The sequence below is a fragment of the Heterodontus francisci genome, chromosome 39 (assembly GCF_036365525.1).
Source record: "Heterodontus francisci isolate sHetFra1 chromosome 39, sHetFra1.hap1, whole genome shotgun sequence".
NCBI classification, from domain to species: Eukaryota; Metazoa; Chordata; class Chondrichthyes; order Heterodontiformes; family Heterodontidae; genus Heterodontus; species Heterodontus francisci.
Window position 1 is genome coordinate 42,826,415 of NC_090409.1, and position 23,249 is coordinate 42,849,663.

The 23,249-nt window shown below is 52.9% G+C and overlaps 1 protein-coding gene across 1 annotated transcript in view; it reads right to left on the reverse strand.

The window, feature by feature from the left end:
* Nucleotides 1-23,249, reverse strand: part of LOC137352796 (complement C1q-like protein 3) — a 171,088-nt gene that overhangs the window by 46,971 nt on the left and 100,868 nt on the right. The window contains exon 4 of the mRNA XM_068018627.1: nt 22,953-23,068. Within this exon, the coding sequence (XP_067874728.1) occupies nt 22,953-23,068 (116 nt within the window). The remainder of the gene's footprint in view (nt 1-22,952; nt 23,069-23,249) is intronic.

Genomic DNA, 23,249 nt, shown 5'->3' on the forward strand with positions numbered 1-23,249 from the left:
GAAACTTTTTCCCTTAGCAGAGGGGTCAATAACTAGGGGGCTTAGATTTAAGGTAAGGGGCAGGAGGCTGAGAGGATTTGAGGAAGAATGTTTTCACTCAGAGGGTGGTTGGAATCTGGAATGCACCCTCTGAAGGGGTGGTAGAGGCAGGAACCCTCAACATTTAAGAAGTATTTCGATGAGCACTTAGGTGCTTGATGGCCGGCACAGACACGATGGGCCGAAGGACCTGTTTCTGTGCTGTTTCACTCTATGAGTCTATCTATATCCCTTTGTAGACTCTTTGCATCCTCCTCACAACTTGCTTTCTCACCTATCTTCATATTGTCAGCAAATTTGGCTACAATACACTCAAAGATTCTATTCCCATCACCTTTCTCCATCCAAGTCATTAATATAGATTGTAATAGTTGAGGCCCCTGCACTGATCCCCGTGGCACTCCACTATTACAGTTTGCCAACCTGAAAATGACCTATTTATCCCGACTCTCTGTTTCCTGTTAGTTAGCCAATCCTCTATCCATGCTGATATCGCACCCCCAACATCATGATCTCAAATCTGATGTAGTAACCTTTTGTAAGGCACATTTTCGAATGCCTTTTGGAAATCCAAATACACTACATCTACTGGTTCCCCTTTATCCATCCTGCTTGATCCATCCTCAAGGAACTCTAATAAACTTGTCAAACACGATTTCCCTTGCACAAAACCATGCTGACTCTGCCTGAGTGATTGGTGATTTTCTAGATGTCCTGTTAGGACCTCTTTAATAATGGATTCTAGCATTTTTCCTGTGACAGATGTTAGGCTAAGTGGCCAAAAGTGTCCTGCTTTCTGTATCCCTCTTTTCTTGAATAGAAGTTTTACATTTGCGGCTTTCCAGTCCGCTGGGACCTTTCCAGAGTCTCGGGAATTTTGGAAGTTTACAACCATTGTATCCACTATCGCTGTAGCCACTTCCTTTAAGACCCTCAGATGCAGGTCATCAGGTCCAGGAGACTTATCAGCCTTTAGTCCCATTAGGATTCCCATGATGTTTTGCCTCGTGATAGTGATTATTTCAAATTCTTCCCTCCCTTTTGCCTTCTGATTTTCTACTCTTCTTGGGCAGCCTTTTGTGTCTTCTACTGTGAAAATGGATACAAAATACTTGTTCAAAGCCTCTTCCATTTCTTCGTTTTCCATTATTAATTCCCCAGTCTCACCCTCGAAGGGACCAATGCTCACTTTAGCTACTCTCTTCCTTTTTATATATTTGTAGAAGCTTTTACTATCTGTTTTTCTATTTCTCGTTAGAATTCTCTCATACTTCAGTTTCTACTTCATTTTTTTTTAATTATCCTCCACTGCGTTCTAAAATTTTCCAAATCTTCTGCCCTACCACTAATCTTTGCAGCATTAAACACCTTTTCTTTCAATTTGATAAAATCCTTAACTTCCTTCTTTAGCCACAGATGGTGCATCCTTCTCATAGAGTCTTTCTTCCTCAATGGAATATATCTTTGTTGAAAGTTATGAAATATCTCTTAAAATGTCTGCAAATACTTCTCTACCACCTTACCTTTTAACCTATTTCCAATTCACTTTAGCCAACTCAGTCTTCATACCCTTGAAATTGCCTTTATTTAACTTTAAGACATGAGTTATGTACCCACATTTCTCACCCTTAAACTGAATGTGAAATTCTATCATGTTATGATCACACTTGCCGAGAGGATCTAGAGGTCATTAATTAATCCTGCCTCATTACACATTACCAGCTCCAAAATAGCCTGGTCCCTGGTAGGTTCTAAAACATATTATTCTACCAAACTGTCCCGAATATACTCAATGAGCTGATCCTCCAGGCTACCTTTGCCAATTTGATTAGTTCAATTGATCTGAATGTCAAGATCACCCAGGATTATTATTATTTTTTTTTTATTCATTCACGGGATGTGGGTGTCGCTGGCCAGGCCAGCATTTATTGCCCATCCCGAATTGCCCTTGAGAAGGTGGTGGTGAGCTGCCTTCTTGAACCGCTGCAGTCCATGTGGGGTAGGTACACCCACAGTGCCGTTAGGAAGGGAGTTCCAGGATTTTGACCCAGCGACAGTGAAGGAACGGCGATATCGTTCCAAGTCAGGATGGTGTGTGACTTGGAGGGGAACTTGCAGATGGTGGTGTTCCCATGTATTTGCTGCCCTTGTCCTTCTACTTGGTAGAGGTCGCGGGTTTGGAAGGTGCTGTCTCAGGAGCCTTGGTGCATTGCTGCAGTGCATCTTGTAGATGGTACACACTGCTGCCACTGTGCGTCGGTGGTGGGGGGAGTGAATGTTTGTAGATGGGGTGCCAATCAAGCAGGCTGCTTTGTCCTGGATGGTGTCGAGCTTCTTGAGTGTTGTTGGAGCTGCACCCATCCAGGCAAGTGGAGAGTATTCCATCACACTCCTGACTTGTGCCTTATAGATGGTGGACAGGCCTCGGGGAGTCAGGAGGTGAGTTACTCGCCTCAGGATTCCTAGCCTCTGACCTGCTCTTGTAGCCACGGTATTTATATGGCTACTCCAGTTCAGTTTTCGGTCAATGGTAGCCCCTAGGATGTTGATAGTGGGGGATTCAGCGATGGTAATGCCGTTGAATGTCAAGGGGAGATGGTTAGATTCTCTCTTGTTGGAGATGGTCATTGCCTGACACTTGTGTGGCGCGAATGTTACTTGCCACTTATCAGCCCAAGCCTGGATATTGTCCAGGTCTTGCTGCATTTCTAGACAGACTGCTTCAGTATCTGAGGAGTCACGAATGGTGCTGAACATTGTGCAATCATCAGCGAACATCCCGACTTCTGACCTTATGATTGAAGGAAGGTCATTGATGAAGCAGCTGAAGATGGTTGGGCCTAGGACACTACCCTGAGGTACTCCTGCAGTGATGTCCTGGAGCTGAGATGATTGACCTCCAACAACCACAATCATCTTCCTTTGCACTAGGTATGACTCCAGCCAGTGGAGGGTTTTCCCCCTGATTCCCATTGACCTCAGTTTTGCTAGGGCTCCTTGATGTCATACTCGGTCAAATGCTGCCTTGATGTCAAGGGCAGTCACTCTCACCTCACCTCTTGAGTTCAGCTCTTTTGTCCATGTTTGAACCAAGGCTGTAATGAGGTCAGGAGCTGAGTGGCCCTGGCAGAACCCAAACTGAACGTCACTGAGCAGGTTATTGCTAAGCAAGTGCTGCTTGACGGCACTGTTGGTGACACCTTCCATCACTTTACTGATGATTGAGAGTCGATTGATGGCGAGGTAACTGGCCGGGTTGGACTTGTCCTGCATTTTGTGGACAGGACATACCTGGGCAATTTTCCACATTGCAGGGTAGATGCCAGTGTTGTAGCTGTACTGCAACAGCTTGGCTAGGGGCACGGCAAGTTCTGGAGCACAGGTCTTCAGTACTATTGCCGGAATGTTGTCAGGCCCCATAGCTTTTGCAGTATCCAGTGCCTTCAGTCGTTTCTTGATATCACATGGAGTGAATCGAATTGGCTGAAGTTTGGCATCTGCGATGCTGGGGACTTCAGGAGGAGGCCGAGATGGATCATCAACTCGGCACTTCTGGCTGAAGATTGTTGCAAATGCTTCAGCCTTATCTTTCGCACTGATGTGCTGGGTTCCCCCATCATTGAGGATGGGGATATTTGTGGAGCCACCTCCTCCAGTTAGTTGTTTAATTGTCCACCACCATTCACGGCTGGATGTGGCAGGACTGCAGAGCTTAGATCTGATCCATTGGTTATGGGATCGCTTCGCTCTGTCTATTGCATGCTGCTTACGCAGTTTGGCATGCAAGTAGTCCTGGGTTGCAGCTTCACCAGGTTTACACCTCATTTTGAGGTATGCCTGGTGCTGCTCGTGGCATGCCCTCCTGCACTCTTCATTGAACCAGGGTTGGTTTCCTGGCTTGATGGTAGTGGTAGAGTGGGGGATATGCTGGGCCATGAGGTTACAGATTGTGGTTAAGTACAATTCTGCTGCTGCTGATGGCCCACAGCGCCTCATGGATGCCCAGTTTTGCATTGCTAGATCCATTCGAAATCTATCCCATTCAGCACGGTGATAGTGCCACACAACACGATGGACGGTATCTTCAATGTGAAGGCGGGGCAGGTGGATTCCCTGGGAGCGGGCCTTGGGCTGAGGTCAGACTCGGGTAGTGTCACGGTGCCCAGGGGACGTGCCTCTTGATGTTTATTTTGCCTCCGCTCCTTCCTTCCACTTGGACGGGCACCCTCCTCCTCGCTGGAGGCCGTAAAGACCACAGCCTCTGGCACCGACTGAACGGTATCTGGTGGAGGTGTAGGGGGGGGTGGGAGGAGGTGCAGCTGCGCCACCCTGGGCTGCCGAGGTGGAGTTGGCAGCTGGGAGGTTGGGGCAGTTCTTACGAACATGCTCCACCCCCTTGCAGACATGGCAACGCGCCCCGTCCAAGGTCCAGAAGACGCGGTAGGCCGTCCCCTGGAACTCTGCATCAAAATGGCCCTCCAAGACCTCCTCCCGCGCCAGCTGCATAAATAGTTGGCGGCGGAAGGAGTAGACATGTCGGAGGCTGATCAGTCCCCTCAACTTCTCCACCGACGCTTGGCCGCGCTGGGGACTGGAACGATCCCCCACCTCGAGGGTGCAGTTAAAATCCCCCCCGAGGATGATGCACTCGCCGCTATCGATGGAGATCAAGAGAGCGGACACTTCTTCAAAGAAGCGCGCTTGCAACGCGCCTCATCTGGGCGCGTACACGTTCACAAAGTGGAGCGGCACGCTACCGAGGCGAACGGCGAGGTGGAGCAAGCGGCCCGGCACTAGCTCCTTGACCCCCAAGATCTCCGGCTGAAAAATCGGGGCCAAGATAGCCACCCCACTAGAAATAGGGGTGAGGTGACTCATGTAGACCCCACCCTGCCACTCCAGGAGCCAGGTGGCTTCATCTCCCGGAACGGTGTGGGTTTCCTGCAGAAAGCTCACCGCGTATCTCCCTTCCCTAAGGACTGAGAGATTGTGAAATCTGCGGTGAGACCCCCTGCTGCCATTGATGTTGAGGCTGGCTATGGTTATCTTCATGTCAAAGGTACTTAAAACCCGTCACCAACAGCTCACTGTGGGGAGGGAGTGGAAGTGCACCTGGCCTTCCACTCCCCCAGCAACCCATTGAGGAACACATTAAAACGGCGCCTCTCAACCAGTTTCACGCCCGCGCGCTTGCCCGCTTTCTTAAGGGCGGCACGGACGGACCGGATGATCAGCGCCAGATTCGACCAACGACTGAGGGCCAGCTGAACTTTATTGCGGCAACCCCTGCAAACTGCGAGGAAATCCCGGAGTTCCGACGTGGGGATGAGAGGAGATTCGGTGGGAGGCACGAGGGACTCCACCACCTCACTGGCGATGGAATCAAGGTCATCCTCCGTGCCCCACACCGAATCCCCATCCTCCTCCGGGTCGTCACCGCCAGCAGCCGACACATCCACCACACACGGTGGGGCGGACGTCCCGGCCGCGCCAGCTGGTCCTGCCTCCGTCACGATCCCACCCCCAGGATCGATGGCGGGGGAGTCCTCTCTGGGTTCTACTGTGAAACTGGAGCCTGTGGGCGCCAGCAGTTCAGGACCCCCCGCCACCTCCGTCCCCAGGCCAATGAGTGGTCCAGGGGAGACAGAAGTTACCGACTCCGGAAATCCAGGCGGAGCCGAGACCGGAGGTGGCGAGAGGAGGCCATCTCCCGCTCCGCCAGCACCTACAGGCCCGGCAGATGGGGCAGCATTCTCGGTTATAACCGGGTCAGGTGTCTCCACGTTGGTGGTGGACTCTGGCTGGGAGGGCCGACCCTCTGGGGCCTCACCCTCCCCTTCACTCAGGGCACCCGACCCAGTAGCAGTGGCGGAATGGGCGGCGTCCGCAGGCTCCCCCACCACAAGCAGGGCCCCACTTACTCCTTCAGGAGGGGCTTCAAGTACCGGGGCCTTCCCCTCCCCTCCATCCTGAGGAATAGGGTGCTCCTGCCTGGACTTTGTAGCCTTGGTGGTGGCGGTAGGGGAAACCTGGGGACCCGAAACAGGAGACAGCTCCCCTCCAACAGATGGGCCCTGCATCTCAGGGCCCCTCGTTACCTCTGTGGAGGGGTGCCTTCTCCTCTTTTTCGCACTGGGGCGCAGAGGCTCAGAGACCTCCATGTCATCAGAGGCCTCTGCCTCCGCACCCTCCTTTTTTTTGGTCACCCTGGGCCTGAGCCCAGCCCTGGGACAGGTGGATTCCGTGAGATCGGGCTTTGGGCTGAGCTCAGGCTTGGGTTGTTTCAATGTGTCCAGGGGACACGCCTCTTGATGTTTCTTTTGCCTCCGCGTCTTCCTTCCACTCGGACGGGCACTCCCCTCCCCGCTGGAGGCTGTGAAAACCACAGCCTCCGGAACCGACTGAGCGGTGTCTGTTCGATGTGTGGGGGGAGTGGGAGGACCCTGGGCCGCCGAGGTGGAGCTGGCGGCCGGGAGGTTGGGGCAGTTCTTACGAACATGCCCCACCCCCTTGCAGACGTGGCACCGCGCCCCGTCCGAGGTCCAAAAGACGCGGAAGGCCGTCCCCTGGAACTCCACATTAAATTGACCATCCGAGTCCTCCTCCCGCGCCAGCTGCATAAAAACCTGGCGGCGGAAGGAGTAGACATGTTGGAGGCTGTGCTCCCGAAGACCAAGCCGGACTGGGGTGATCCCCGACCTCACCTCCCCCATGTGGTGCAGGTGGGGAAGGAGGAGCTCACTGGGAATAAAGGGCGGGACATTTGATAACATTATCCGCTGCGCAGTGGCCCCTAGAGGGTCCACCGGCAGGAAAGTCCCACCCACAGTGAGCCCTTTACTCAGGGCCAGAGACACCGCCCGCTCGGTCGTCAGGAAGAACACAGCCTTCCCAAACATCTTTGAGGCCGCAACAATGGCCGAGGGACCCACAACCTCGGCCATTGCCTTTCCGCAGGCCTCAATAGACATGTTGGGGTGGGGATAGCTCTTCACCCCATGGCTGGATGTTAGCAATTTAAAGGGTGACGGGGCCACGTGGGCAGCCACAGAAGCTGCAGCTGCATAGGTAGTAGAGGGCCCCGCCACCGGTGATGAAGGGCTTGCCATGGGTCTAAGAGCTAAACCCACTCCAAATTGTGGGCTTGTACACCAAATATCAGCGATTCACCGAAAATATTGAATATGTATTAAAGACAAGCAAACAAACAACAGGTTAGTGGAGAGGCTGAGGGAATAGAGGAGAGGCAAAGGCAGGCTGTCAGGGATGACTTGCTTTCTGGAGGTGGTGCTCACAGCACACTTAAAACAGTCTTTGAACTTGGTCTTCCGGTCTTCTGGTTGGGGGAGGTCGTCTTCACCTGGGTCATCTGAAGCTGCCCAGGCACTATCTATCCCCTTCCGTCTGTTTAGCTGGGCAGCTTCAGCTGACGCAGGCTTGGCAATTGGGGTGGGGAGGGAGCTTCCCTGTGTGCTTGTGCAGCAGCACAGATCCCTGTTGAATCGGCAGCCCCACCCCTTGTTGTTCCAGCCACTTGTTCCTCCCCCAACAGTCCAAAGTAAATTACTGGTGTTCAGCACCCACCTCCAGACAAAGCCTTGTTTCCAAAAAATGTCTCTTTCTTCTCTTTAATGGAGATTGCTGTTGAAGTTTCACCTCTGCTTAGTTGGAGCTCCTCTCTCCACCTCTGCAACCTCCAACTGCCACCAGCACTCTCAGCTAAGGCTCATTGCTGCAATCAGCAGTCAGCACTCCACTTAGCCAGCAGCCAAACCCCGTTTTTTTTTTTACTCTGTATCTCACCCGTACTGTCCCTGTCCTGGGAGTGTTTGATGGGGACAGTGTAGAAACAGGTGTCAGCCAAAATCCTTTTTCCCGGTTCACAGTTTTTGTTTGAATGTGTGTGCGTGTGCATGAGGGCTGAGGAATTAAGGATCTTTTCAACTATACAGATTTATCTCATTAGTAGTGAAGACGTATTAATTCTTTTCAAATAAATAGTCAGCATTGTTGTTTAAAGAAACCTGGTTTGGTGTGCTTTATTCTGGGGAACAAATAGTGTCTAATTTGGCTATTCTTCGGTAGGTGGGAAACTTTTTTTGATATGCTATGACCTTTGGAGTAGCGGGACTGAATTAACAGTGCATTACCCCGACCTTGGTCGTAACTGCCACGTGTCAGTGAGGCTGTGACATGAATACACTTCAAATCAATCAGAAAATAATTCTACAGGAGGTGAGAAAAACACGGGGGCATCAGAACGTGGAACTCCCTGCAGCAGGGTGCTCCTCAAGTAGAGCATGGTAATTCAGTGAAAGGAAATGATATAGTTACCTGACGCAATATTATTAGAGGGTGCGAGGAGTGAGGGGGAGAGTGGCATTCGACTGGGTGGGAGATTAAAGGGTGTGGGGAGTGAGGGGAATTGTGGGATTAGACTGGGTGGGATATTAAAGGGTGTGGGGAGTGAGGGGAATTGTGGGATTAGACTGGGTGGGATATTAAAGGGTGTGGGGAGTGAGGGGAATTGTGGGATTAGACTGGGTGGGATATTAAGGGTGAGGGGAGTGAGGGGGAGAGTGGGATTAGACTGGGTGGAATATTAAAGGGTGTGGGGAGTGAGGGGGATTGTGGGATTAGACTGGGTGGGATATTAACGGTGAGGGGAGTGCAGGGGAGAGTGGGATTAGACTGGGTGGGATATTAAAGGGTGAGGGGAGAGTGGCATTCGACTGGGTGGGAGATTAAAGGGTGTTGGGAGTGAGGGGAATTGTGGGATTAGACTGGGTGGGATATTAAAGAGTGTGGGGAGTGAAAGGGATTTTGGGGTTAGACTGGGTGGGATATTAAAGGGTGTGGGGAGTGAGGGGAATTGTGGGATTAGACTGGGTGGGATATTAACGGTGAGGGGAGTGAGGGGGAGAGTGGGATTAGACTGGGTGGGATATTAAAGGGTGTGGGGAGTGAGGGGGATTGTGGGATTAGACTGGGTGGGACATTAAATGGTGTGGGAGTGAGGGCGATAGTGGGATTAGACTGGGTGGGATATTAAAGGGTGAGAGGAGTGAGAGGTAGAGTGGGATTAGACTGGGTGGGATATTAAAGGGTGAGGGGAGTGAGGGGCAGAGTGGGATTTGACTGGGTGGGATATTAAAGGGTGTGGGGAGTGAGGGGGATTGTGGGATTAGACTGGGTGGGATATTAAAGGGTGTGGGGAGTGAAAGGGAGAGTGGGATTAGACTGGTTGGGATATTAAAGGGTGTGAGAAGTGAGGGAGAGAGTGGGATTAGACTGGGTGCGATATTAAAGGGTGAGGGGGAGAGTGGGATTAGACTGGGTGGGATATTAAAGGGTGTGGGGAGTGAGGGGGTTTGTGGGATTAGACTGGGTAGGATATGAAAGTGTGTGGGGAGTGAGGGGGAGAGTGGGATTAGACTGGGTGGGATATTAAAGGGTGAGAGGAGTGAGAGGTAGAGTGGGATTAGACTGGGTGGGATATGAAAGTGTGTGGGGAGTAAGGGGGTTTGTGGGATTTGACTGGGTGGGATATTAAAGGGTGTGGGGAGTGAGGGGGAGAGTGGGATTAGACTGGGTGGGATATTAAAGGGTGTGGGGAGTGAGGGGGAGAGTGGGATTAGACTGGGTGGGATATTAAAGGGTGTAGGGAGTGAGGGGGATTGTGGGATTAGACTGGGTGGGATATTAAAGGGTGTGGGGAGTGAGGGGAATTGTGGGATTAGACTCGGTGGGATATTAAAGGAGTGTGGGGAGTGAGGGGGAGAGTGGGATTAGACTGGGTGGGATATTAAAGGGTGTGGGGAGTGAGGGGGAGAGTGGGATTAGACTGGGTGGGATATTAAAGGGTGTGGGGAGTGAGGGGGAGAGTGGGATTAGACTGGGTGGGATATGAAGGGTGTGGGGAGTAAGGGGGATTGTGGGATTAGACAGGGTGAGATATTAAAGGGTGTGGGGAGTGAGGGGAGAGTGGGATTTGACTGGGTGGGAGAGTAAAGGGTGTGGGGAGTGAGGGGGAGAGTGGGATTAGACTGGGTGGGATATTAAAGGGTGAGGAGAGTGAGGGGGAGAGTGGGATTTGACTGGGTGGTATATTAAAGGGTGTGGGGAGTGAGGGGGATTGTGTGAGTAGACTGGGTGGAATATTAAAGGGTGTGGGGAGTGAGGGGGAGAGTGGGATTAGACTGGTTGGGATATTAAAGGGTGTGGACAGTGAGGGAGAGAGTGGGATTAGACTGGTTGGGATATTAAAGGGTGTGGGGAGTGAGGGGGAGAGTGGGGTTAGACTGGGTGGGATATTAAAGGGTGTGGGGAGTGAGGGGGAGAGTGGGATTAGACTGGGTAGGATATGAAAGTGTGTGGGGAGTGAGGGGGAGAGTGGGTTTAGACTGGGTGGGATATGAAAGAGTGTGGGGAGTGAGGGGGAGAGTGGGATTAGAATGGGTGGGATATGAAAGAGTGTGGGGAGTGAGGGGGAGAGTGGGATTAGACTGGGTGGGATATTAAAGGGTGTGGGGAGTGAGGGGGAGAGTGGGATTAGACTGGGTGGGATATTAAAGGGTGAGGGGGAGAGTGGGATCAGACTGGGTGGGATATTAAAGGGTGTGGGGAGTGAGGGGGAGAGTGGGATTAGACTGGGTGGGATATTAAAAGGTGTGGGGAGTGAGGGGGATTGAGGGATTAGACTGGGTAGGATATTAAAGGTGTCAGGAGTGAGGGAGTTTGTGGGATTTGACTGGGTGGGTTATTAAAGGGTGTAGGGAGTGAGGGGGATTGTGGGATTAGACTGGGTGGGATATTAAAGGGTGTGGGGAGTGAGGGGGAGAGTGGGATTAGACTGGGTGGGATATGAAGGGTGTGGGGAGTGAGGGGGATTGTGGGATTAGACTGGGTGGGATATGAAAGAGTGTGGGGAGTGAGGGGGAGAGTGGGATTAGACTGGGTGGGACATTAAAGGGTGTGGGAAGTGAGGGGGATTGTGGGATTAGACTGGGTGGGATATTAAAGGGTGAGGGGAGTGAGGGGGAGAGTGGGATTAGGCTGGTTGGGATATTAAAGGGTGAGTGGAGTGATGGGGAGAGTGGGATTAGACTGGGTGGGATATGAAAGGGTGTGGGGAGTGAGGGGGGAGTGGGATTTGACTGGGTGGGAGAGTAAAGGGTGTGGGGAGTGAGGGTGAGAGTGGAATTAGACGAGGTGGGATATTAAAGGGTGTGGGGAGTGAGGGGGATTGAAGGATTAGACTGGGTGGGATATTAAATGGTGTGGGAGTGAGGGCGATAGTGGGATTAGACTGGGTGGGATACTAAAGGGTGTGGGGAGTGAGGGGGAGAGTGGGATTAGACTGGGTGGGATATTAAAGGGTGTGGGGAGTGAGGGGGAGAGTGGGATTAGACTGGGTGGGATATTAAAGGGTGTGGGGAGTGAGGGGGAGAGTGGGATTAGACTGGGTGGGATATGAAAGAGTGTGGGGAGTGAGGGGGAGAGTGGGATTAGACTGGGTGGGATATGAAAGGGTGAGGGGAGTGAGGGGGAGAGTGGGATTAGACTGGGTGGGATATGAAAGTGTGTGGGGAGTGAGGGGGAGAGTGGGATTAGACTGGGTGGGTTATTAAAGGGTGCGGGGAGTGAGGGGGAGAGTGGGATTAGACTGGGTGGGATATTAAAGGATGAGGGGAGTGAGGGGGAGAGTGGGATTAGACTGGGTGGGATATTAAAGGGTGAGGGGGAGAGTGGGATTAGACTGGGTGGGATATGAAAGGGTGTGGGGAGTGAGGAGGAGAGTGGGATTAGACTGGGTGGGATATTAAAGGTGTGGGGAGTGAAGGGGAATGTGGGATTAGACTGGGTGGGATATTAAAGGGTGTAGGGAGTGAGGGGGATTGTGGGATTAGACTGGGTGGGATATTAAAGGAGTGTGGGGAGTGAGGGGGAGAGTGGGATTAGACTGGGTGGGATATTAAAGGGTGTGGGGAGTGAGGGGGAGAGTGGGATTAGACTGGGTGGGATATTAAAGGGTGTAGGGAGTGAGGGGGATTGTGGGATTAGACTGGGTGGGATATTAAAGGAGTGTGGGGAGTGAGGGGGAGAGTGGGATTAGACTGGGTGGGATATTAAAGGGTGTGGGGAGTGAGGGGGAGAGTGGGATTAGACTGGGTGGGATATTAAAGGATGAGGGGAGTGAGGGGGAGAGTGGGATTAGACTGGGTGGGATATTAAAGGGTGTGGGGAGTGAGGGGGAGAGTGGGATTAGACTGGGTGGGATATTAAAGGATGAGGGGAGTGAGGGGGAGAGTGGGATTACACGAGGTGGGATATTAAAGGGTGTGGGGAGTGAGGGGGAGAGTGGGATTAGACTGGGTGGGATATTAAAGGGTGTGGGGAGTGAGGGGGAGAGTGGGATTAGACTGGGTGGGATATTAAAGGGTGAGGAGAGTGAGTGGGAGAGTGGGATTTGACTGGGTGGGATATTAAAGGGTGTGGGGAGTGAGGGGGATTGTGGGATTAGACTGGGTGGAATATTAAAGGGTGTGGGGAGTGAGGGGGATTGTGGGATTAGACTGGGTAGGATATGAAAGTGTGTGGGGAGTGAGGGGGAGAGTGGGTTTAGACTGGGTGGGATATGAAAGAGTGAGGGGAGTGAGGGAGAGAGTGGGATTAGACTGGGTGCGATATTAAAGGGTGAGGGGGAGAGTGGGATTAGACTGGGTGGGATATGAAAGTGTGTGGGGAGTGAGAGGTAGAGTGTGATTAGACTGGGTGGGATATTAACGGGTGAGGGGAGTGAGGGGGAGAGTGGGATTAGACTGGGTGGGATATGAAAGAGTGAGGGGAGTGAGAGGTAGAGTGTGATTAGACTGGGTGGGATATTAACGGGTGACGGGAGTGAGGGGGAGAGTGGGATTAGACTGGGTGGGATATTAAAGGGTGAGGGGAGTGAGAGGTAGAGTGTGATTAGACTGGGTGGGATATTAACGGGTGAGGGGAGTGAGGGGGAGAGTGGGATTAGACTGGGTGGGATATTAAAGGGTGAGGGGAGTGAGAGGTAGAGTGTGATTAGACTGGGTGGGATATTAACGGGTGAGGGGAGTGAGGGGGAGAGTGGGATTAGACTGGGTGGGATATTAAAGGGTGTGGGGAGTGAGGGGGAGAGTGGGATTAGACTGGGTGGGATATGAAAGAGTGTGGGGAGTAAGGGGGAGAGTGGGATTAGACTGGGTGGGATATGAAAGTGTGTGGGGAGTGAGGGGGAGAGTGGGATTAGACTGGGTGGGATATATAAGGTGTCAGGAGTGAGGGAGTTTGTGGGATTTGACTGGGTGGGTTATTAAAGGGTGTAGGGAGTGAGGGGGATTGTGGGATTAGACTGGGTGGATATTAAAGGAGTGTGGGGAGTGAAGGGGAGAGTGGGATTAGACTGGTTGGGATATTAAAGGGTGTGGGGAGTGAGGGGGAGAGTGGGATTGGAATGGGTGGGATATTAAAGGGTGTGGGGAGTGAGGGGGAGAGTGGGGTTAGACTGGGTGGGATATTAAAGGGTGTGGGGAGTGAGGGGGAGAGTGGGATTAGACTGGGTAGGATATGAAAGTGTGTGGGGAGTGAGGGGGAGAGTGGGTTTAGACTGGGTGGGATATGAAAGAGTGTGGGGAGTGAGGGGGAGAGTGGGATTAGAATGGGTGGGATATGAAAGAGTGTGGGGAGTGAGGGGGAGAGTGGGATTGGACTGGGTGCGATATTAAAGGGTGAGGGGGAGAGTGGGATCAGACTGGGTGGGATATTAAAGGGTGTGGGGAGTGAGGGGGAGAGTGGGATTAGACTGGGTGGGATATTAAAAGGTGTGGGGAGTGAGGGGGATTGAGGGATTAGACTGGGTAGGATATTAAAGGTGTCAGGAGTGAGGGAGTTTGTGGGATTTGACTGAGTGGGTTATTAAAGGGTGTAGGGAGTGAGGGGGATTGTGGGATTAGACTGGGTGGGATATTAAAGGGTGTGGGGAGTGAGGGGGAGAGTGGGATTAGACTGGGTGGGATATTAAAGGGTGTGGGGAGTGAGGGGGAGAGTGGGATTAGACTGGGTGGGATATGAAGGATGTGGGGAGTGAGGGGGATTGTGGGATTAGACTGGGTGGGATATGAAAGAGTGTGGGGAGTGAGGGGGAGAGTGGGATTAGACTGGGTGGGATATTAAAGGGTGTGGGGAGTGAGGGGGAGAGTGGGATTAGACTGGGTGGGATATTAAAGGGTGTGGGGAGTGAAGGGGAGAGTGGGATTAGACTGGTTGGGATATTAAAGGGTGTGGGGAGTGAGGGGGAGAGTGGGATTAGACTGGGTGGGATATGAAAGAGTGTGGGGAGTGAGGGGGAGAGTGGGATTAGACTGGGTGGGATATTAAAGGGTGTGGGGAGTGAGGGGGAGAGTGGGATTAGACTGGGTGGGATATTAAAGGGTGTGGGGAGTGAAGGGGAGAGTGGGATTAGACTGGGTGGGATATTAAAGGGTGTGGGGAGTGAGGGGGAGAGTGGGATTAGACTGGGTAGGATATGAAAGTGTGTGGGGAGTGAGGGGGAGAGTGGGTTTAGACTGGGTGGGATATGAAAGAGTGTGGGGAGTGAGGGGGAGAGTGGGATTAGAATGGGTGGGATATGAAAGAGTGTGGGGAATGAGGGAGAGAGTGGGATTAGACTGGGTGCGATATTAAAGGGTGAGGGGGAGAGTGGGATTAGACTGGGTGGGATATTAAAGGGTGAGGGGGAGAGTGGGATTAGACTGGGTGGGTTATTAAAGGGTGAGGGGAGTGCGAGGTAGAGTGGGATTAGACTGGGTGGGATATTAACGGGTGAGGGGAGTGAGGGGGAGAGTGAGATTAGACTGGGTGGGATATGAAAGGGTGTGGGGAGTGAGGGGGAGAGTGGGATTAGACTGGGTGGGATATTAAAGGGTGTGGGGAGTGAGGGGGAGAGTGGGATTAGACTGGGTGGGATATGAAAGGGTGTGGGGAGTGAGGGGGAGAGTGGGATTAGACTGGGTGGGATATTAAAGGGTGTAGGGAGTGAGGGGGATTGTGGGATTAGACTGGGTGGGATATTAAAGGAGTGTGGGGAGTGAGGGGGAGAGTGGGATTAGACTGGGTGGGATATTAAAGGTTATGGGGAGTGAGGGGGAGAGTGGGATTAGACTGGGTGGGATATTAAAGGGTGTGGGGAGTGAGGGGGATTGTGGGATTAGACTGGGTGGGATATTAAAGGAGTGTGGGGAGCGAGGGGGAGAGTGGGATTAGACTGGGTGGGATACTAAAGGTTATGGGGAGTGAGGGGGAGAGTGGGATTAGACTGGGTGGGATATTAAAGGGTGTGGGGAGTGAGGGGGATTGTGGGATTAGACTGGGTGGGATATTAAAGGAGTGTGGGGAGTGAGGGGGAGAGTGGGATTAGACTGGGTGGGATACTAAAGGTTATGGGGAGTGAGGGGGAGAGTGGGATTAGACTGGGTGGGATATTAAAGGGTGTGGGGAGTGAGGAGGAGAGTGGGATTAGACTGGGTGGGATATGAAAGGGTGTGGGGAGTGAGGGGGAGAGTGAGATTAGACTGGGTGGGATATGAAAGGGTGTGGGGAGTGAGGGGGAGAGTGGGATTAGACTGGGTGGGATATTAAAGGGTGTGGGGAGTGAGGGGGAGAGTGGGATTAGACTGGGTGGGATATTAAAGGGTGTGGGGAGTGAGGGGGAGAGTGGGATTAGACTGGGTGGGATATGAAAGGGTGTGGGGAGTGAGGGGGAGAGTGGGATTAGACTGGGTGGGATATTAAAGGGTGTGGGGAGTGAGGGGGAGAGTGGGACTGGGTGGGATATTAAAGGGTGTGGGGAGTGAGGAGGAGAGTGGGATTAGACTGGGTGGGATATGAAAGGGTGTGGGGAGTGAGGGGGAGAGTGGGATTAGACTGGGTGGGATATTAAAGGGTGTGGGGAGTGAGGGGGAGAGTGGGATTAGACTGGGTGGGATATTAAAGGGTGTGGGGTGTGAGGGGGAGAGTGGGATTAGACTGGGTGGGATATTAAAGGGTGTGGGGAGTGAGGAGGAGAGTGGGATTCGACTGGGTGGGATATTAAAGGGTGTGGGGAGTGAGGGGAAAGTGGGATTAGACTGGGTGGGATATTAAAGGGTGTGGGGAGTGAGGGGGAGAGTGGGATTAGACTGGGTGGGATATTAAAGGGTGTGGGGAGTGAGGGGGAGAGTGGGATTAGACTGGGTGGGATATTAAAGGGTGTGGGGAGTGAAGGGGAGAGTGGGATTAGACTGGTTGGGATATTAAAGGGTGTGGGGAGTGAGGGGGAGAGTGGGATTAGACTGGGTGGGATATGAAAGAGTGTGGGGAGTGAGGGGGAGAGTGGGATTAGACTGGGTGGGATATTAAAGGGTGTGGGGAGTGAGGGGGAGAGTGGGATTAGACTGGGTGGGATATTAAAGGGTGTGGGGAGTGAAGGGGAGAGTGGGATTAGACTGGGTGGGATATTAAAGGGTGTGGGGAGTGAGGGGGAGAGTGGGATTAGACTGGGTAGGATATGAAAGTGTGTGGGGAGTGAGGGGGAGAGTGGGTTTAGACTGGGTGGGATATGAAAGAGTGTGGGGAGTGAGGGGGAGAGTGGGATTAGAATGGGTGGGATATGAAAGAGTGTGGGGAATGAGGGAGAGAGTGGGATTAGACTGGGTGCGATATTAAAGGGTGAGGGGGAGAGTGGGATTAGACTGGGTGGGATATTAAAGGGTGAGGGGGAGAGTGGGATTAGACTGGGTGGGTTATTAAAGGGTGAGGGGAGTGCGAGGTAGAGTGGGATTAGACTGGGTGGGATATTAACGGGTGAGGGGAGTGAGGGGGAGAGTGAGATTAGACTGGGTGGGATATGAAAGGGTGTGGGGAGTGAGGGGGAGAGTGGGATTAGACTGGGTGGGATATTAAAGGGTGTGGGGAGTGAGGGGGAGAGTGGGATTAGACTGGGTGGGATATGAAAGGGTGTGGGGAGTGAGGGGGAGAGTGGGATTAGACTGGGTGGGATATTAAAGGGTGTAGGGAGTGAGGGGGATTGTGGGATTAGACTGGGTGGGATATTAAAGGAGTGTGGGGAGTGAGGGGGAGAGTGGGATTAGACTGGGTGGGATATTAAAGGTTATGGGGAGTGAGGGGGAGAGTGGGATTAGACTGGGTGGGATATTAAAGGGTGTGGGGAGTGAGGGGGATTGTGGGATTAGACTGGGTGGGATATTAAAGGAGTGTGGGGAGCGAGGGGGAGAGTGGGATTAGACTGGGTGGGATACTAAAGGTTATGGGGAGTGAGGGGGAGAGTGGGATTAGACTGGGTGGGATATTAAAGGGTGTGGGGAGTGAGGGGGATTGTGGGATTAGACTGGGTGGGATATTAAAGGAGTGTGGGGAGTGAGGGGGAGAGTGGGATTAGACTGGGTGGGATACTAAAGGTTATGGGGAGTGAGGGGGAGAGTGGGATTAGACTGGGTGGGATATTAAAGGGTGTGGGGAGTGAGGAGGAGAGTGGGATTAGACTGGGTGGGATATGAAAGGGTGTGGGGAGTGAGGGGGAGAGTGAGATTAGACTGGGTGGGATATGAAAGGGTGTGGGGAGTGAGGGGGAGAGTGGGATTAGACTGGGTGGGATATTAAAGGGTGTGGGGAGTGAGGGGGAGAGTGGGATTAGACTGGGTGGGATATTAAAGGGTGTGGGGAGTGAGGGGGAGAGTGGGATTAGACTGGGTGGGATATGAAAGGGTGTGGGGAGTGAGGGGGAGAGTGGGATTAGACTGGGTGGGATATTAAAGGGTGTGGGGAGTGAGGGGGAGAGTGGGACTGGGTGGGATATTAAAGGGTGTGGGGAGTGAGGAGGAGAGTGGGATTAGACTGGGTGGGATATGAAAGGGTGTGGGGAGTGAGGGGGAGAGTGGGATTAGACTGGGTGGGATATTAAAGGGTGTGGGGAGTGAGGGGGAGAGTGGGATTAGACTGGGTGGGATATTAAAGGGTGTGGGGTGTGAGGGGGAGAGTGGGATTAGACTGGGTGGGATATTAAAGGGTGTGGGGAGTGAGGAGGAGAGTGGGATTCGACTGGGTGGGATATTAAAGGGTGTGGGGAGTGAGGGGAAAGTGGGATTAGACTGGGTGGGATATTAAAGGAGTGTGGGGAGTGAGGGGGTGAGTGGGATTAGACTGGGTGGGATATTAAAGGTTATGGGGAGTGAGGGGGAGAGTGGGATTAGACTGGATGAGATATTAAATGGTGTGGGGAGTGAGGGGAGAGTGGGATTTGACTGGGTGGGAGAGTAAAGGGTGTGAGAAGTGAGGGAGAGAGTGGGATTAGACTGGGTGGGATATTAAAGGGTGTGGGGAGTGAGGGGGAGAGTGGGATTAGACTGGGTGGGATATCAAGGGCGTGGGGAGTGAGGAGGAGAGTGGGATTAGACTGGGTGGGATATGAAGGGTGTGGGGAGTGAGGGGGATTGTGGGATTAGACTGGGTGGGATATTAAAGGTTATGGGGAGTGAGGGGGATTGTGGGATTAGACAGGGTGAGATATTAAATGGTGTGGGGAGTGAGGGGAGAGTGGGATTTGACTGGGTGGGAGAGTAAAGGGTGTGAGAAGTGAGGGAGAGAGTGGGATTAGACGAGGTGGGATATTAAAGGGTGTGGGGAGTGAGGGGGAGAGTGGGATTAGACTGGGTGGGATATCAAGGGCGTGGGGAGCGAGGGGGTTTGTGGGATTAGACTGGGTGGGATTTTAAATGGTGTGGGAGTGAGGGCGATAGTGGGATTAGACTGGGTGGGATATTAAAGGGTGAGGAGAGTGAGGGGGATTGTGGTATTAGACTGGGTGGGATATTAAAGGGTGAGGGGAGTGAGGGGCAGAGTGGGATTTGACTGGGTGGGATATTAAAGGGTGTGGGGAGTGAGGGGGATTGTGGGATTAGACTGGGTGGAATATTAAAGGGTGTGGGGAGTGAAGGGGAGAGTGGGATTAGACTGGTTGGGATATTAAAGGGTGTGAGAAGTGAGGGAGAGAGTGGGATTAGACTGGGTGCGATATTAAAGGGTGAGGGGAGTGAGGGGAGAGTGGGATTAGACTGGTTGGGATATTAAAGGGTGTGGGGAGTGAGGGGGTTTTTGGGATTAGACTGGGTGGGACATTAAAGGGTGTGGGAAGTGAGGGGGATTGTGGGATTAGACTGGGTGGGATATTAAAGGGTGTGAGAAGTGAGGGAGAGAGTGGGATTAGACTGGGTGGGATATTAAAGGGTGAGGGTAGTGAGGGGGAGAGTGGGATTAGACTGGTTGGGATATTAAAGGGTGAGTGGAGTGAGGGGGAGAGTGGGATTAGACTGGGTGGGATATGAAAGTGTGGGGAGTGAGGGGGAGAGTGGGATTAGACTGGGTGGGACATGAAAGAGTGTGGGGAGTGAGGGGAAGAGTGGGATTAGACTGGGTGGGACATGAAAGAGTGTGGGGAGTGAGGGGAAGAGTGGGATTAGACTGGGTGGGATATTAAAGAGTGTGGGGAGTGAGGGGAAGAGTGGGATTAGACTGGGTGGGATATTAAAGAGTGTGGGGAGTGAGGGGAAGAGTGGGATTAGACTGGATGGGATATGAAAGAGTGTGGGGAGTGAGGGGGAGAGTGGGATTAGAGTGGGTGGGATATTAAAGGGTGAGGGGAGTGAGGGGGAGAGTGGGATTAGACTGGGTGGGATATGAAAGTGTGGGGAGTGAGGGGGAGAGTGGGATTAGACTGGGTGGGACATGAAAGAGTGTGGGGAGTGAGGGGAAGAGTGGGATTAGACTGGGTGGGATATTAAAGAGTGTGGGGAGTGAGGGGAAGAGTGGGATTAGACTGGATGGGATATGAAAGAGTGTGGGGAGTGAGGGGGAGAGTGGGATTAGAGTGGGTGGGATATTAAAGGGTGAGGGGAGTGAGGGGGAGAGTGGGATTAGACTGGGTGGGATATGAAAGAGTGTGGGGAGTGAGGGGGAGAGTGGGATTAGACTGGGTGGGATATGAAAGTGGGTGGGGAGTGAGGGGGAGAGTGGGATTAGACTGGGTGGGATATTAAAGGGCGAGGGGAGTGAGAGGTAGAGTGGGATTAGACTGGGTGGGATATTAAAGGGTGTGGGGAGTGAGGGGGGAGAGTGGGATTAGATTTTGTGGGATATTAATGTGTGCAAGGAGTGAGAGGTAGAGTGGGATTAGACTGGGTGGGATATTAAAGGGTGTGGGGAGTGAGGGGGGAGAGTGGGATTAGATTTTGTGGGATATTAATGTGTGCAAGCAGTGAGAGGTAGAGTGGGATTAGACTGGGTGGGATATTAAAGGGTGAGGGGAGTGAGGGGGGAGAGTGGGATTAGATTTTGTGGGATATTAATGTGTGCAAGGAGTGAGAGGGAGAGTGGGATTAGACTTTGTCAGATATTAGAGGAAGTACTCACTGACTCGGTATGTAACACATGGTGTGCGTTTGTGTACGTGCGAGCACAGAGCCTCCACAACCTCACTCAGGGTCAGGGCCAGGAGATTGTGATAGGCGGCAGTGAGCTGTGCCAATTTATTCACACTCACCCTTTCTGAGTGACTGACTGCAGTCATGCAAATCATAGCAAGTTAGTCACTCTCCTGAATGCAAACTGGCTGAACAAGATAAGGGTTTATTTCGTCTGTGGATAACAAACCACATTAGATATCGTACCTCATTCCATCCCTTCCCTCCACACCCATTCTTTAACAATCACCCGACATCAGGCTGATATTTACCCACCTCCCAATCTTGCAAGCAGTCCTTCTAAACTCTCACTCGGTCTTAACCCTCTCTGTTCACTGGTGCCTCAGTGGGTGTACTGCTCTCTCTCTCCCTCTCTCTCTCTCCATCTCTCTGGCTCTCTCTCAAACTCACTTTCTCTTCTCTTAGTCAGCAGGTCGTGGGTTCAAATCTCACTCTGACGGCCAAGAAGATAAGACAGGGTGACAATCCCAGTGTATACTGAGGGAGTGCTGCACTGTCAGAGGGTCAGTAGAGAGGGAATGCTGCATATTCAGAGGGTCAGTCCTGAGGGAGTGCTGCACTGTCAGAGGGTCAGTACGGAGGGAGTGCCGCACTGTCAGAGGGTCAGTAGAGAGGGAATGCTGCATATTCAGAGGGTCAGTCCTGAGGGAGTGCCGCACTGTCAGAGGGTCAGTCCTGAGGGAGTGCCGCACTGTCAGAGGGTCAGTACGGAGGGAGTGCCGCACTGTCAGAGGGTCAGTACGGAGGGAGTGCCGCACTGTTGGAGGGTCAGTACAGAGGGAACGCTGCATTGTGGGAGGGTCAGTATGAGGGTGTGTTGCACTGTCGGAGGGTCAGTACTGCGGGAGTGCTGCATTGTCAGAGGGCCAATACTGAGGGAGTGCTGCACTATTGGAGGGTCAGTACTGAGGGAGTGCTGCACTGTAGGAGGGTCAGTACTGAGGGAATGCTGTGCTGTTGGAGCGTCAGTACTGAGGGAGTGCTGTGCTGTTGGAGGGTCAGTACTGATGGAGTGCTGCATTGTCGCAGGGTCAGTACTGAGGGAGTGCTGTATTGTTGGAGGGTCAGTACTGAGGGAGTGCTGTATTGTTGGAGCGTCAGTACTGAGGGAGTGCTGTGCTGTTGGAGGGTCAGTACTGATGGAGTGCTGCATTGTCGCAGGGTCAGTACTGAGGGAGTGCTGAACTGTTGGAGGGTCAGTACTGAGGGAATGCTGCACTGTTGGAGGGTCAGTACTGAGGGAGTGCTGTGCTGTCGGAGGGTCAGTACTGAGGGAGTGCTGTATTGTTGGAGCGTCAGTACTGAGGGAGTGCTGTGCTGTTGGAGGGTCAGTACTGATGGAGTGCTGCATTGTCGCAGGGTCAGTACTGAGGGAGTGCTGAACTGTTGGAGGGTCAGTACTGAGGGAATGCTGCACTGTTGGAGGGTCAGTACTGAGGGAGTGCTGTGCTGTCGGAGGGTCAGTACTGAGGGAGTGCTGTATTGTTGGAGGGTCAGTACTGAGGGAGTGCTGATGGAGTGCTGCATTGTCGCAGGGTCAGTACTGAGGGAGTGCTGAACTGTTGGAGGGTCAGTACTGAGGGAATGCTGCACTGTCGGAGGGTCAGTACTGAGGGAGTGCTGTGCTGTCGGAGGGTCAGTACTGAGGGAGTGCTGTATTGTTGGAGGGTCAGTACTGAGGGAGTGCTGTATTGTTGGAGGGTCAGTACTGAGGGAATTCTGCGCTGTTGGAGGGTCAGTACTGAGGGATCGCTGCGCTGTTGGAGGGTCTGTGCTGAGGGAGTGCTGCACTGTCAGACTTACTAATCAGCCTCACACCCCGGCCTCACTCCCTGGGGTCTCTCTCTAGACCCTGTGGTTTATCCTGCGGTCACTCCCTGTGAACTCTCTCTGTGCCCGGGGTCATTCCCTGATGTCACTCCCTGGCACATGTGCTCACTCCCAGTGATCACTCTTTACACCCTGTGGTCACTCTCTGGACCCTGGGGTCACTCCCTGTGGTCACTCTCTGGACCCCGTGGTCACTCCCTGCGGTCTCTCTCTGGACCCTAGGGTCACTCCCTGGGTCACTCCTTGATGTCACTCCCTCGATCCTATGTTCATTCTCTAGACCCTGTGGTCACTACCTGGCCCTCTGTGGTCACTCTCTGAGGTCACTCCCTAGATCCAGTGCTCAGTCCCTGTGGTCACTCACTGGACCATGAGGTCACTCTCAGGGCTCACTCACTAGACCCTGTCGTCACTCCCTGTGGTCACTCTCTGGAGCCTGGGATCACTCTCTGCCCCCTGGGGTCAGTCTCTGTGCTGAATGCACCTTGTTCTGCCACCATCCCCTGTAAATTGTGAAGTTACCTGTTGCCTGTGCACCTGTCTCCAGGTCGGTGTCTCTTGTAGCTGGAACTCCCGCCCCTGCCCTGGGATATCTCACCGCCCACATGGAGAAGAGCCTCTGGTTGTGCCGGTGTTGCCTGGAGTGGAATAAACACAGGTTAATCTCAGCTCCGGGAAAGGGATTGCCCGAGCCCGGGATTGGCTGCTGCTGGAGAACACCCCAGAGCTGAACGGGTATAAAAATTGTGTGGGAGGAGTTTGAGTTCATTGCACTGGGAGCCGCAATTCAGGTAAGATTCAGCAATGCCTGCATTTCAC